The sequence below is a fragment of the Caloenas nicobarica genome, chromosome 3, assembly GCF_036013445.1.
Source record: "Caloenas nicobarica isolate bCalNic1 chromosome 3, bCalNic1.hap1, whole genome shotgun sequence".
Lineage (NCBI taxonomy): Eukaryota > Metazoa > Chordata > Aves > Columbiformes > Columbidae > Caloenas > Caloenas nicobarica.
The window spans coordinates 93,042,277-93,059,024 of NC_088247.1; the positions used below are offsets into that span (position 1 = coordinate 93,042,277).

At 38.1% G+C, this 16,748-nt stretch overlaps 1 protein-coding gene across 2 annotated transcripts in view; it reads left to right on the forward strand.

The window, feature by feature from the left end:
• Positions 1-16,748, forward strand: part of SRBD1 (S1 RNA binding domain 1) — a 134,604-nt gene that overhangs the window by 57,093 nt on the left and 60,763 nt on the right. For both annotated transcript variants that reach the window (XM_065631093.1, XM_065631094.1), the window contains exon 17: positions 10,345-10,436. In XM_065631093.1, coding sequence (XP_065487165.1) covers positions 10,345-10,436 — 92 coding nt within the window. The remainder of the gene's footprint in view (positions 1-10,344; positions 10,437-16,748) is intronic.

Here is a 16,748-nt window from a genome sequence, read left to right on the forward strand (position 1 = left end):
CTGTGCCAAGAAGTGTCTGTAGGTTAAAAGTATTTAATATGACGTCTTCGGATACAGCCTAGATGTGAAGAGGGATGGGGAGGGAGCAGGGAGGAGCAGCAGCAGAGGCTCCGTGATGCCCTCACGCCGTGCGCTGTCTGTCCACACTGCATTGCCCAGCCCTTGTAGAAGGGGTGTAGGTGTCTCCAGCCTTCCCTCGTGGCTCCGTGCTGGGGAGAGGGCGGCTTGCTAAGGAGAGATCGAGTACTAAGATCAGTGATATTGTAGGAAGGGGTTGGGAAAACAGAATAAAGCCTGACTCGAGACAAAGCTACAGGAATTTTGCATGAATCGGGGCTGCGGAGGCTGCACGGCAGCTCTGGCCATGCAGCTTCCCAACTGCCTGGAGTGAGCATTAAAGAAAATGACAGTTGCTGGAGGTGCCATTCTCCAAGAGGCATTTTGCTCCATATGTTGTGGTCTTGTCCGGTTATGCTCCACTCTGGGGACAAAGTCTCCATGAGAGTTAACGTGACTCTCAGCTCCAGCCTCTGGTCTGGCTGAACTAACTGTGTTTCAGCCGCAGCAGTTTCTGCATCTGTGTTGCCCATTCTACCGGATAAAAATTATTCCTGAGAGCAATTATAGCAACCAAATAGGATGTTCTTATAGCCTTTCTAGATAATTTCAAACTGACTGTTCACATGTGACACTTCTTGATCCGATTTTTATTTGACCCAGTCTGAATGCTCTATGAAGTTCACTGACAAATGAAGTGGTCGGGAGGTTTGTATTCACTAGACAATCTGATGGACTCTGCTTAATGGATTATCTGTGTCTTAAATGTGCTGTGTCCCACAGGAGAAGGATGGTGTGGGTAGGACAGTACCTGCAATAGGGAAATGTTTTGGTTTGAAAATTAGACAGACTTGAGGCAGACATTAGTTTCCCAAGTTATAAACAATTGGTCACAACACCAAATATAGATGGTACTAGCAAAGTCTACATATTTCTTTATAGGCAGGAATATTTTTTTTTAAACTCTTAGTTGTTCCCAAACCCTTGGTTCTTGGTACCTTATAATGCTCCAACTTGAATAACCATGCATGAACATGAACTGCCAAGTTCCAGGGTTTTACCCTTTGCCTCAACTGTTTTCTAAAAGCAGCTAGGACGGGTCTTATCTCTTGCTAGATCCCGCGTAGCTAAAGATGGGCTGGATGAAACGCCAGCTTTCCCCATGTGCTACCCCTGCAGGGGTTTCTGCTTGGCTGAGCTGAGATGGAGCTACTGGCCAGGACATCATTGGTGATGGTACCTCTGCTCTGGAAGCTGCAGCTTCCCTGAGTCTGCTGTGTTTCATGAGGCTGGGTCAAGCTGTTGGCTTGAGAACTGGGATGGGCAGGGTCCAAGTAAGGCTGCTCGTCAAGCTCTTCAGCGTGGAATGGTTTTGCCAGGATTTTGGGGGAGCATTGTCATCATCATCTTTTTGGAATGTGCTGTGTTTTTAGTGTATGCATCTAAGCAATTTTATTTCAAGAGTCTCTATAAATATATAAAATGTTCAGGGTTTAACATCACCTAGTGTTTCTCTTCTTCCTGAAGCTGTGACTGCCAAAATTGGTTGTTTTTCTTTGTCTCCCTGTGCCCCACTGCCAGCGGGCAAAAAGGTTAGGTAAAATCTTGTCAGTGTTTGGCTGTATCTTTCTCTGTTGTATATACAGTTTGTTCTTCTGATGTCATTGAGATAATTTAGTCGTGTAAAACTGTGTGAGTGTTGGCAAGAGTGGTCTTGACCATACCTGTTTTCATGCCTAGTTTTGGAAGTGGACTCTAGTATTTTCATTTCCTATGTCAGTCCTGAAACCTTCATTGCTGTCCTTGTTTTAATGTTAATGTTAATTTGCTATAGATAGGTACCTTTTTAACGTATTTGAATGTATTTAATTATCATTAGTTCTACTTAGAGTTAATGCAATTTTATTTCTGATCACATGAAATGTGGTTTTTTTTTTTCTTTTTAAACTTGTCCTCTTATATTAAGGTAATATTGTATTTTGTAATGGCTGTATTGCCACAATTCTTTTCAATAGTGTTGCTACCACAGGAAGAAGAGCAGTAGTTAAATTTTCTCTCTCAAGTTTCTACTGTACTACTGTGTTTAAAGTAAAATTAAATCACTTAAGTGCTTTTTAGTTGGATGGTTAACTTGGAAGTAGATTTTTGGACCCAGAGTTCAGATGTTAAAGCTCTCTGCAAGAGCAGAAAGGAGCTTCAACTCCAGCTGCGTTATGAGCAATGACAGGGCCTGTTTTCTGAAACTGTCCATGAAAGTGGTGGGGGCAGTCACAGGTGACTGTCACCTTCAGTCTCGAGACATGCCACCCTAGGTCTTTCACTTTTCACTGCAGACATGGGGACGTGTATTTCTCCTGGGGATGAATCTGCAGCACCAGTTTTGTTCTGATAACAGCATCTGGCACGAGATTGATTTAACAGGCTCTGAGGTTTGCTCTTTTCAGATATGCACTTGTACGGCAGCTTCTGTGCAGCTCTGACATGGCCACACGCTACTCTTGTTTTTTCTGCCTCCTAGCACCACGTGTGAAGCTAAAGCTCTTTGACACCTGCCATTTGGACCCTTTTCTTACTGAAAAATGTCATTGTTTTCAGACAAGATGAAGACAGATATCTGATCATTCCTCCCTTTGCAGGGAAGTGCTGAGGGCATGGTTCATACACAGATGAATAAAGGATTCCAGGCCATAGCTATACAGTTAGTTTTATCACTTTAGTGCAGTAAGTAGTTTTTGATTTAGGCCTTCACAGAGTTATATCTAATACAGAAGAAATTAAAGCATGATAACTTATTGTTATATCTTGCAATAGTTCTCAAACCTACTTTGTTCTGTTGCAAGTAGCAATTGTCTTACTGTTTTAATGGGAGGAAATTTCATGCCACTTCTCTTTCGGGAGGCGAATGATAGTAGTTGAGGAATTGAAATCAGAACATTTTTAACTCTTCTGTCATCAGCGAAATGTCCTATGTGGAATATGTTTTCTGCATTCATCCAGATCTGGAAGTTAGTAGAACTGGGCTGCATTTTCCCAAGTAGTAACTCTTTTAAAGGAGAAGCTTTTAAAATCCTGTGCCACAATTGCTACTCCCATATTCTTGAAGCCTGTTTTGTGTGAACAAATAGGCAATCAGGTTGTGTGGCTCAGCCTTGTGTTTGAAATATCCTTTTATTATGTTTGATTACAGGAAAAAAGCTCTTAGAATGTAAAATCAACTCACAGTGCTCTTTTACACTCCAGAGCAGTGAAAGTCACAAATTTGGGCCTTTGTTAGCCCTAGTATTTCCCAGCTTACAGGGAAGTAGGTAATAGTTGAAGACAACTATTTCAATAATTGCAATTTTTAATATACTTACTAATTTTTCAGTCTTTGTCATACATTTCTTCTGAGGTTTAGATGTAGGTCTTTTTAGTTAACCTTGCTTCGATTTCTTATATTCCTTTTAATTTCTTATAAAACAGACATTGAGGAATTTGTGCATTTTATCTGATGTTAAAAGACTGTAATTTGTTACTTCAAACCGTTACATTTTTCTTTTGCATATTGTTCTTCATCCGAAAGTGCGTACTTCAGTTATTTGGTAAAGTTTAGTTCTGCACAAGCATACTGGAAAAACGCAAAATCAACTTTCTAAGACATAATGCTATCTTGAGATAAGTCACTTTTAATGACTTGAAGCAATGATACAAGCTGTGATCAGATTGTCTTGCTAAACACTGGTAGAAACAGGCCTAATTCTTTTCTCTTCAGTAGGTTCTGAAGACCTGTGCTGTCTGTCAGGAAAGCCATGAGCTTGACTGGTGCTAAAAATCATTTGTATCTGAACAGGAGAGAATGAATCCCTAACGCAAGGACGGTTGCCATGAAATTCTATCATTTCAGATGGTGCTTTATAAGGTGCTTAATTGTTGTCCCTGCCGTAGTGTCAGCAAGCTGTTTCAGAAGTAGGGTTCGTGACTTAAAGACATACTATTATTGTTCTGTGTTGTAATTTGCTGTGTGACAGAGTTCTTGGTTTGAAACAGTTTAATATTTTTACTTTAAAAAATAGATTGAGTTGATCAGGACAAGATTGCTTTTTTCTTGACGTGGTGTAATTTCTGGTGAACTTTGCAAAACACCAAGGAAGTTCATTCATGCATGAGTAGAAACACAGACTTTTTTCGTTGTGAATTCAAGCCACTGGTTGTGAGCAGAATTTCACCTAATATTTTCTATGGGAATTTACAGAATGTGGCTGAGGAACAATTTGGGGTTTGTGTCACTGATTATCGTTTGGTCTGTCTGAAAATACCTTGTGAGCTTTCTGTAGCATTTTTGTGAAAGAAAATGATAACACCCCTTGGCTAACGTGACTGACTTTGAAAGGTGGGCTTCTATATAAGCAAAAACTTGGTGGTATGGAGTAATAGAAATACAATGAAAATTCCTTTCCTCTCTAACAGTAGATTTTGTCATTGGAAGATATATTTAATACTGGAGTATCTCCTGAGTTCTATGCATTGTTAAAATTTAAAGCTAAATCTTTAGCTTATTTAAAAGCACAGCTGAATTGTATGGGTTTTGGCTTGATTCTGTTGAATAATGATTGCTTTCTAGTGTAATCTTTTTTTTGTGATCCTAACATCTTTCTTTGCCATACCACTAGTTCATTGGAGGTAGGGGAAAGACCAGATTTTTAATTTCATCTGTCAGAATAAGTAGGCTTTTAAAATCTTTTTGGACTTTTTATTCTTTGAATTCATTATTTTGTATATACCAGAACCTTTTTATCTTGCACTTTCATGACATATGTTCCTCATAAGAAGAAAAAAAAAAAAAAGTAATGACTCAGCTGTGTCAGAGCCAGGGTCTGTCAAGCCTGGTGTCCTATTGTTCCTGTGGCGAAGCACGTGTGGCTGAATAAATCCCAGTGTCTTCCTCAGCCTGTGATGGACTGCAGTCTCCAGTCTCCAGTGGGCTGGATTCCTCAGCTCCCCAGCAGAAGGAACTGTGCTGTGCATAGTGTGTAAAGAACGCGAGACCCTGGGAACAGCAGGTAACTCTGCCCAGGGTGCCAAGAAACCTGCAGCTTGCCCTCGGTAACGATGAGCAGCTGGAGGGGCTGTCGAAGTTGCCTCTGCCATGGGGAACGTCCTGCTTGACAGGAAAGAGCGAGACAGTAGTCAAAATGCAAATAAAGGGATTATTGCTGTTTCATATGAGTAGCTTCTTTGACCTCCCCTAGGTGGTTTTCAGTAGTCGCCAAAAATAGGTGTGTAGGGAGATGCATAAGAACAGACGCAGACATCCTATTTCTCTAGTACTTCCATAGCTTTCAACCGTCTTTGGTTTTGGGCTCTTCTGGAGCTACTTGTGACTTCTCTGTTTTCAGTAAGGACCAATGGATTTCTTATTCGTGAAATAGCTCGATCTTCTTTTGAGCCTGTATTCTTAATTAAGTCTTCCTTGCCCCTCCTCAGTTTGTTTTAAGTCACTAAATCTATTGACATAATTAAAGCTTTTAGCATTCCAAGCGAGCTTCTAAATGTAGCGTTCTTTTCTAGCAAATATTTTGTAAATTTATTTAATTTTATTTTTCTGTCCTGGGTAATTCTTAAGCCAATTACTTTAGTAACACTGAATAATCCTTTTGACCCTTCTGTACTTCTGCCCTTTTTGGGAACTTCTAACTTTTGTTGTCACGAGCTATTGAAGAATGTATATGTCAGTTAATATGTAAAAAGTTGGCTTAGAGGAATTAACCACAGTTACTAAATTTTTGTATTGAAGGCAGTTACATTTTGACAGATTGTGATTTTATGACCAAATATGAAAATCTGGGCCCATTTTGACGTTGACATACCCTTTGCTTTTAGAGTGACCACAATTTTCATCCAAGTATTAACACCGGTCTCTTCTTTGTGCTGGTATTGTTTCTTAAAATGTTATTTTAAGGGCTTCAAGTTGTAAATCAGGGTTTTGGAGACTGTAAGAACAGTTATGTAAAGTTGGATAGTTACTTTTTCTCTCTCTGTACGTTAGTAATCCAGTGTTGCATTTGATTGTGGGGAAATGACTTCAATGTAATAAAATTGTCTGAAATGTTGATAAGGTTCATGAAAATGTCAGGAAGCTGCATCCATCTTTAACCCTAGAAGCCTCTAGCCTGATATATCTTTTTCATTCATTCCTCTTTTTCAACAGATTTTTGCACATAGTTTTGAAAAGGTTTTCAGTGAAAATCTGCTACCTAAGCATCTTATGTTTTTTAAAAATATGCCATGTACGTGAAACTGTAATATAGTTAAACAACATTTTGTTTGTTATTTGCAGTTTTTACCTTTGTGCACTTTTGTAGGTACGTAATACCATTGAATATTTTTTTACAAAAGTAAATATTCTTAGATTATTTTTTTACCTGTTACAAGGAAGGCTTTTTTTCCTGTAAAACCTAAGAGGTTGAAAATCTGAAAATTTTTAAGAGGTCTTCAAATTATCTTTTCATACCAAAAATATAATGCTTATTTAAGCACAGTAAGAAAATAACTTGCTCTAGTAAGTGTTAAAAGGCTCCTTGAAGTATTTTGAATACAGCCAGCATGGTCTCCAGCATAAAGCTGAGGGACCACCAGGTGGTGCTAGTGGAATATATTTCATGTTTGGTTTAACAGCACTTAAAATGTGTCTTAGCAAATGCGAATGAGATGGGTGCAGTATACGAAAACTTATTTTCTATGCCACAAACCTGTTTGTACAGTTAAAAATAAATTGAAATAGTATGTAGCGGCTTCGTGGTTTGGGCACTTCTCATTTTTAGAAGTTGGATTTAGATGCTGAGGAAAAAAACTTGTCCGTAGGATGGCTAATGTGGGAAGCCAACAGTATAGAGGCATAGTCTCAGATTCTTTACCTGCCTTTTTGTTTATTCGGAGCCCAATTTATGGAAATTGTCCATTCATGTGCTATAAGCATATTATATCATGACCACTTGCTCATTTGCCTACTACATTTTAACTTTAAATAGCAAAATAACAGATTAATTGTGTCATTTTAACTGTTAAGATTTTGGTCAGTGCAAGAATCTTTCTTCTTAAGGAATGCGCAGAAATAAGGATCTCATTTTACGAGGGGCTGGGGAGGCCTAGTTTTCTGTTCGAATGCATGATATGGCTAAAAAAGTCAAAGTAGAAACAAATTCTAGTTCTAAAGATATACAGATTTTTAGATAGAGATTTTACCAACTCTTACGAGGGTTTTCTTTTGACTCTCTTGAAAATCGTATCCTTTAAAAAAACTGGAAGGAGGAGGTTAGAGAACAGCGCGGGCCCGCAGTAATTTTGAGTAAATTCCTATTGCCTACTGATTTGAGCAGGTTTGCTTTTGTCTTAATGACAGAAAATATGCATACTCTTTGAAAGCATGATGTAGAGTATTTTACAACATTAAATTAGCTTCAATTGCCCTATATGGCATCCTCCTTTTAAAGACAATTATTAGAATTTGGAAAATAAGTGAGCAATATGTCTGAACTAAAGTGACTGTGTCCCATCTAGTCAAAAAACAAAATCCAGAACAACTGCAAACAAAAATCTCCAAACTTATTTTACTTGTAATCTCAGTATTGTGACCAGGCTAAATGTTCGACATCGTACGTACCAGTGTCATATTAGTAACCACCTCACTGTAGCTAAAAACAAACTAAATAAAACCACGTGACAGCCACTAATAGGTCTGTAAAAGTTTGGTTGACTGTGGTTGAACGAACCAGAGGATGGTTTCTTTGGAGTTTGTGGCCCTACGCATTTACTCTGGGTAACAAATTTATTTAACGTCTGGGTTTTTCTGTCTTTGGCGCAGCGGTGCGGGGTTCTGCCTGAGCGGAAATTCTTCCCCCCCTTTCCCAAGTCTGCTACACCAAATATTTCATAGAAAAACTGCATGCAAATACAAAAACATCTCAGTGAATGTCAAATATCCAGTGTATGCTGCTTCTGAAAGTACTTTTTATATCTTGTTTTCCTGCTTGAGATAATTTTTTTCACTTGGCTTCCCCACGTCCTCCTCCTCCCAGTGTATAAATGTTCTTGCACTTGAGGAAGGGAAATGTGCTCTTTTCAAATGGCTCTTTCGTCCATTCTGAGTTTTATTTTATTTACTCATTTTAGCAAAGAGTTTTTGCACTGCCTACCTTAAAATTTGGCACGATTCACTTACTACCATAGAATGATGGTATTATTGCAATCCCCTCACTTAAGAAAATTGTCAGTGTACCTTTAATGAGAATCAATAAAAAGTCTAGTGTGTTAAAATTCCCATATTTTGTCTTTTTTCACTGCAAAAAATACTGGGAGGGATCAAGCAATATGCTGTGTGCGGTAATACAATTTACATTACAGCAGTGTAAAAACTGTGCAAAATACTGATTTTATTTTTCTTATTCTTAGTTTCCTTTCTTTTTCTTAAGCATAACAACAGTGTATTAAATTTAGAAATTACATGAGAGGTAACTTTTTAGATCTGTTCGGATACAAAGATTGAAGAGCCATTAGTGAAACGCTCTTAGAACTATGTGCTAATGTACAGGGGTTTTTGGAAGCAATATCCAAAAAGGGAGCATTTGCCAGATGCTGCCTTTATAAGGTGTGAACAGGTTAAGAAATACATTCTGCTGCATTGTTCTTTACCCATTCATCAGAAAAATCAGTTTGAGACTTCTGTCAACATCTGTTTTTCAGCAGTTAGGTTTTTGTGATATGACCATATTTCTGAACTCTGCGTGTCATTTATAGTGAAGGAATGCCTGTAGTACTGAATCTCTTTAAAAGATCGTATAAATAGTTCCATTTTCATTTGCCCTGTTCAGCTAGTCTGAGCAATTTTTTGCTCTAAATGGGTCTGGGGTTGTGCTAATACAAAAAAGAACAGTATTTTCCTCTCTGTATTTATTGAAAGATCCAGTCTGTCTATAATATTGGAACATTCTTTTGAGTAACTATAAAATCTGATTTGTGTGTACAGCACTCTACCAAATTCCAGTTTTGATTGGGGTGGGGGGGGAATCTGTAGAAACAATACTAAGAAATTCTTACCTTTTATATCCACATTTTACACTATTTACCGTTAACATACTTGGAACATTGAATGGGAATGTGTTTGAGCTATTCTCCAGGTTTTTTTTAAAGAGATGGGCTTCCAGGATTCAGTTTCTTTATTTAAAAAATTGACTGACTAAATGTTCTTAAAAGGAAAAATTATAGTCTAATTTTAAAACAACATAAAGCAAAGTTATGATTTTTATTGAAAGGTCTGGTTCTTAAGGATTGTGGTTTCCCTCCTTATGGCAAAGATATGGTTATTCTAAGAGTGGAATAGTAAAAGTAAAAATAGTTCTGAAACCGATAGTATTCCTCTCTCGTGCAGTAGCTGTACGATGCCTTAATTATCAACCTGAAATTCAAGTTCCGTTGGAGTTACTTGAAGATATATGCTGTTGATTCAGTGGTGTCAAAATTTCACAGCTGAACATAAACGCAGACTGTGAATACTTGATTGCCGTTTTCTCTTGAGTGGAACTAGAGCGCTCGAGGGTGTTTTAATTATGTGCCCTGGTTTGAATTGGTGAGTTTATCATCTTTACTGAGTGAGTCTGAGGTGTGGGGTAGATGTGTGAACTGTAGTTTAAGTTACTGAAGACAGGCAGTCTGTGTTTTTCTTTGGGGATGGCAGTGAGAGCGGGGAGAAGACGGTATTAAATGCCGCTGAGAAGCAAGCTGCGGCTCTCTGTGCCTCAGTCTGTGTCACATTGGGGTTTTTCTGGGTATTTTAGGCAGCTGGCTTTAGACAATGTGTGTGCACAGTCATGACTTGGTTTCATGTAGTAGTTTAAATGATGTTAGACTTTAAAATGTGGGTGTTTTTAATGAAATCGTCAAGTAGGTTTTTGTTTTATTTTTGGAAGCTGGTTTGCCTGTTTACTTCTGGGGACACTTGTTTCTCATGTTCATTTCCTCCATTGTAAGGTTTATACAGAGGCTGATATCACGCGCAGTGTGTATTTATAATAGGGTCAGAATTGAAAAGAATCGAAGTTGCCAGTCAGGGAGGGGTGTTTTGTCTTAAATGGAAATCTTTTCCTTTGTCTGTCCTGTCTTACTTTTATAGGTATTCAATCGATTCAAAAATATTTTTAAAAGACGAGGCTTTAAAAAAAAAAAAGCGAATATTCAGTTAAGTCACTTGCTGAGTCTTTCTGTTGTGTCGTTCAGTTGTGTGGTGTTTTGATTATTTTCCGTTTTCTTTTTCAGCATTGTCAGTGAAGCAGGAGCATCGATCTACAGCGTCAGCCCAGAAGCAGCCAAGGAAATGCCAGACCTAGACCCCAACCTAAGAAGTGCAGGTATGAAGTGTATTTATTTTATCACCATCTCAACACAGAGCTCAAGCCCCAGTTCTCAGATGGTATTGTTTATAATGTTAAGCATAATCATACTCAAAACTGTAAAAAGTGAAGGTTTGCGATGTCTTGTTTCTAAACTTTAATTTTTCTGTTGTTCCACATTCAAAGTTGTAGGTATGCAAATCAATGGCATCCTCTTCTACTAAGGCCTGTAATGTGAAGGTCCTTGTGAATGTGTTCCTTCAGTAGACTGGTACAGCAGAATTTATGGAGATTAATATCACCAATGAATTGCATAAACTTTCACAGCTGGACACGGCCATGCCCACAAGAGCTAGACCTTCTCTCTCTTCTTTTCTCCCTTGTATGTACACAACTGTCTCTAATAATTGAATGCTTCAAGGGCTAGAAAAAAAATGTAATACTAGAACAGATAATTTAAAGGTGTGCATTCATTGTGATCACTTTGAAGTCTACATGTAGCTGAATATGGTCCTCATGAAATCCTATTTAGTTTTAGTTTTTTAAAAAATTACCTACTCCAGCATAAATATCATGGAGATATAATACAGCCCAAGTTCTTAGAAACATGCAAGTGTTACCACTATTACAATTTTCAGTGTTTGGTTAAAGAGTAGTCTTTAAAGATCAAATTCCCAGCAGTTTCATTGGTGTCCAAATTCTACTCTTGGATTTGTTTTTTTGGGCGACAGCTGTAAGGGCAGGTCTGAGGTTATTTTTGGGTTACTTCATTTTTGTGCTCTTATTTGTGTGTCTTTTTGTATTTGTTTTTATCTACCTCAGGTTTTTCGCTTTCTTGGTTTTCCTGCAATTTGCTGTCATAATCAAATATAGCATATTTGAAAATGCAGTAACACTCGTGTATAAATCTTTTCTAGTCAAAATTATGCTGTTCTTAATGTTCTAGCAGGTTACTGGCCTGGAAATCCTTAGCAAGGTGTAGAAGTAGATCACCAGAAAACAGTTCTGAAGTTACATGGTATTGGGGGTAAAACTTTCCAGAATTCCCCATGTTCCCCTTTCCTCTTATTTCCATGAAGGGGAAAAGGGATTTATGTTAACTCAATGTCTCACGTGAATGTTTTTATAGGAATGTTCTTTAAATGTCTATATCAGTCCTTCCCTTTGCAGGACAGGCCTCTGGCTTCTTTTTGCTTGGCTCTTTCCTCCCTGCCTGCGAATGGACTCCGTTGCGATTATTTCTTCTCTGGGCCACAGGGGTTTTGAATGTGTCGTGGTATGGCCAGAGCAAATATTAGGCATGTGACATTTCTGTATTTGTGACAGATGCCACTAACTTTCCCTTGGGCCAAAGTTTTTTGTATGTCGCTGATATATTAAATGTGGGTTTATAGTTGATGTAAATGAACAGAAGAAGACTGAAAAATGAAGAAATCTAATTATTAACAATATAATTTTCCAGATGTACATGATTTTCCTTTTTTTCTGAAGTTAATTTTTTAACATTTCAGACACTTTTATTTAGTGTTATGCATCAAATACAGGAAATAAAAATCAAATTTGCAATACATGACGAATTTCAGTATTAATTATCTAGTGTTCATAATTTCACTGTTATTACTAGGAATTGCTTCAGGCATAACTTAAGTGCTGTTGCATCTGGTTTGAAAAGCATCAGCAATTTTAACGTGCCACAGCAGTAGCACAGGGTGGACAGGAATTGAAAAAGGGTGGGACAGAAAGTGAAAAATAATTGCTTAGTTCCATGTGTGTTGGCTGTTATGGAACTGACAGCTAGAAGTATATTTATTACAACATAGTCTTTCTAGAAGTTTTAAACGTTCTTGACGTCTTTTGGTGTCAATTTGTAATTAGCTTCACTAAAGCTGTGGACATTTTTTATAAGCTGAACATAATGTGTCATAACATTAGAGGGAAACATTAACTGATGTTTGAGGTTTTTGCAAACTTTTTTCTTGACTAGCTTTTATTTTTGTACTTTTGATTTTCTTTTAATTTGCAGCAAACAGAAAAGTGACATGGTGTCAATGCTGACTTGCTTTTTATTTTAATTGTTGTGTTACATGTCAGGTTCTGTGCTTACATGATAGCATTTAGTACATTAAAAGAAGCTGACAGCTGCGTGATGAAGTGTGACATTTATAGTTAAAATAAAAGGTACAACCGACGTGAGATATCTGTGATCTTAACACACTTTGCCACTTTAACATTTTTCTCAACACAAACTTTACAGAAGGGTTTAGGGGTTTTTGAATTACACAGGTAGGCCTATGTTTGTCCATCAGGTACATAAATGTAAAATATTAAATAATGCATATTATATTGGAACTTACTTTCACATCTTGTGATAAGGTTGATCTCTGTCATATTTGCAGTGCTGTTTAGCAACTGTTTGTAGTAAGTTTTCACTTCATACAAAGAGAAGACATCAAACATGATAAAAATATATACCTTATTGATTTCTCCTTGGCTGACTGTTGTATATAGGAGGAAACTCAGCAACCTTTATCATTTCTTGGGAGTGCTGATTGGAGATATTAGTTAAGCCAAGAACTCAACTGGTTATTATTTTTTTCCCCTTTCAGCTGTCTCTGAAGGTCATGGATTACGTGGGTTTGTAATAAATGACTGAGAAAGATCTCATTATAAACCAGTGGTGTACATATAAACTATAGTGGAAAGTCTTCATAGTCATCCATACAGCACATAAACCAAAACTGCACTTGCTTGGAGAAAAAAAAAAAATGCTCTTAAACAATTTGCTGGTATCTACAGAGCAGAGAATGGAATAGGGTCTCTCCAACTTTAGAATTGTCCTCCAGAGATGGCTACCTTCTTTCTAGCCCTAGACAATATCAGCTCCTGATATCAATTATTTACATTGAACCAGAATCTTTAAAATGTTCATAGCACCAAATCTGAATATTTCACAGAAGTGCAGGAGCCTCTGTACTGCTACACCAATTCCTATAAAATCTTGTGGAGTGGGACTCAACTAAGTAGCTGGTAAGGAACTGGATGAAACCTAGTTACTTGTGTTTGAGTAGAGTGAGAAGGTCTATATCCCCTTCTGACAGTCATTGTAGGATTAATGAGCAGAACAGCTATTCCCCAGCCTTGCAGAATTAGGAGATAAGAGGCTTAGAGGCCAGAGCAATAAAAGGATTTCCTACTTGATAGGCTGAGGAAGTTCAGCTGCAGCAGATTAGGAGGGTTCTGCCTACAGAACAAGCTGCTGGAGTTCAGTCCATGGGGGTTTTTGGATGAACTTGCTCCAGGATGTGTCCTCTGGCCTGCCTCTTAGAGAAGAAGTTAAATGGGTTTTTTTGGTGGAGTTTTCATAGAGCAGTCAAATTCATATTCATGGATAGATTCTATATTTACTTTGCTATCCTGTTCATTTTTGTTGTTGTTTTCGTTTGGTTTGGTTTTGGTTTAGTGGTTTTTTTCTTTTTTTTCTCTTTTTCCTGAACTACCATCATTGTAAACACTTCATATTTAACCTTTGGTTAGCTTTTATTCGTGGCAACTTCAAATAGGAGTTTTTCACCATAACTTGTCCATAAGATCTTCTGGATTACTCTAAGTAGTTGAGATTACTGGATTACTCTGTAGTTGAGATTTGCTTGTGCCTTTTTTTAATGGAAGGCCTGGATGCAAGTTTCCTTTTGAAGTCGCTGTAAGTACAGCACTCGGTGAGCTGTTATTTTGCCTTTCAAGTTTACCCGTAATTCTCCTTGCCATTAGTTGTCTTTCATTATCAGAGTGGTTGAGAAGGCTGTCTTCATGTGGTATTCTTTGCATAAGTAAAAGAAAAACAGCTAAACTCAGTGATGACATCCATCCCTTGAACCGATGGTCTCTGTGGCAATCATGGTTGCTGTCACTGGGCCTGTGAACTCTGGAATTAAATCGTTTTCCAAAGGTTGAGATCTTCTTTGTTTTACCTTCATCCTGTCCAATATAGTTTTGCCCAAGAGTTTATTTCATTGTGCAGAACCTGTATTCGTAATGAAAACGAAGCTTCTGGGGTGAGAAATAAAATGAGTCAGTGCACAGACTCTTCCACGCTTTCTGTTTTTCCAATAAGACAGTGCTTCTCCACCTCTGCAGTTCCTTGTTGTTGCAAATGCTTGTTGGCTTGAACAAGTTTGGCTGGACAAAATGGGAAGACTGTGGAGGGACAGGTGAAGTAATAGAAAGTGTAAGCATGTACGACTCATGTTGAAGGACTGACACAGAGAAATATGGAATTTGTGTATTTTCTGGATGCCTGGGAACTTCTTAAGGTATGGTCAGCTAGTGGTGGTTTTGTTGTTGCCCTTAGTACAAGAAGGCTTAAAGAGGCACCAGTTGTTTGGCATGCGCTCACATCAGAATTTCTTTCTTCTGCTGCCCCTCCACCTCTTGAAGTGGGTACCACGATGAAATGAATGTTGCTGAATAACTCTAAGAGCCAGAGAAAACTGCTGAATTCTGGTGAAACAGTGGCCTGATGGTGGAAAATCACTATGAGGCAGTGGTCATACTGGGATTTTACCCTGGTTTCGATATACGGTCAGTTAAATTAAATGAGAAATGCCGTCATTATATCGATGAACTATCTTTCATTTTGAGATGACTGTTCTAACAAATAAGCAGTCTCTTCTTTCTTTCACAATTTAAAAAGCAAAATAAAAACCGAATGCACTTCATTGCATCGATTTATAAAAATGCAGACAAACCTGAATATGTAGAATTCTTTAAACACAGGATGAGGTGGGAAAGGGAGTTATGTCTTTTCAGACATCACGTTTGTATAATCACTTGTTAGAGGAGATCTCACACTAAGCCTTTCTGATTTATTTCCATACCTTAATGTGTTCATATGCATTTTTTTAAAATTTGCCATTCTGTGTTCAGATGCTGAAACAAGCAGGATACTTGTGGTTGTCTAATGCAGCAACTCCACGAAATGCTCATTTTCTTCTCAGACATGAAGTGCCAGGGGTTCTCTGTTAAGACTGCATAGTTGTGTCACCCAGTTAGGAAAGCGACAAATGTAAATAAAATATTCCCTAAAGTTGCTTTTTTGCGAAGATTTGGAATACAAACAGGGCAAGCACGTGTGTCATGCTGCATGGACAGGTATGATCCAGTATAGAAACTGTGTCACTTCTAAAGGGTGATTTCTGAGGATAAAGAAGAATCCAAAAGAGCAAAAAGGTCACTCGGCACAGCTTGCCTTAGCATTGTCAAATCCCATCTGCTTGTCTCCTCTCCACAGGGCAGAATACATTGGATTATTGTACACTCAAAGTTCAGCACACCACTTGCACTTTTCCTTGCAAAAGAAAGCCTGATAGGCTTTGGGGGCTTGTTAGGACTTTGAGACTGTCATGCTACAGGGTTTTATTCCCCGGGGTGCTGTTAAAGATAGAGACATACAGTTCAGAGCTGTCATACTGGCCAGCAAATAGAAGGTAGAGATTGGAAAAAATGTAATTTCTTTTGACTTTATCTTAAGGAAAGTAAAACAATTTGATGATTAGATGTGTGGGACATGGTGCCTTGATGTCTACTTGAGCTAATTTCTTCATCTTCTTAAAAGAGCACTGCTCCCCCTTGGCTACTCAGGAGAGAAGGTCATTTTTCAAAAACTTTATTGGACGGAAGTCTTACAGTTAAACCATTCGCACTGCTTTCTGAGTGGAATCTTCCTTCTACAGCTAATCGCAGAGGATAGGTGCAAGTTCCACAAGTTTTCAGAAAGAGTTAGAAGAAAGGGAAGTAAACGCTGAATTCTTATGCATTAAAACATTTTGCCAGCCTGTTTAGTTGGGTTGTATGCAATTACAGCAGTACAAAATGAAATTGTATTCCATCTTTTCATCTGCTGTATTCTGTAGCATTTAAGAATGAGTTTAATTATACTGTTGGAAGCAAAAGCGTGCAGTGGTTAGAAATAAAATGGATGGTGAACAGCAGTAATAGGTAAACAGAGGCTTGTTCCTTCTCTCCTCATAGGACCCAGCTGCTACTAGTGATCAGAAGCTCATCTCAAGGTGTGGACTAGGCTTTATAATCTAAACAGAAGTTACAGGGAATCTGTAGATAACTTTAAAAAACCAATCTCTAACTGCAGATAGTCTGGAAATGGCTGGGCCTTTTCACATTTATAGTTGTGCATGGACATGTGTGCCTACATCAGGATTTTGAGAGAGAGAAAAATGGCCTTCAGTTGCCCAAAACCAGTGGCACAATGGTTTGTTGAATGTGTTGATCTTCAGGTGTTAGGACATGTTTGTAGCCTTTGCTTTCTTGTTGTCG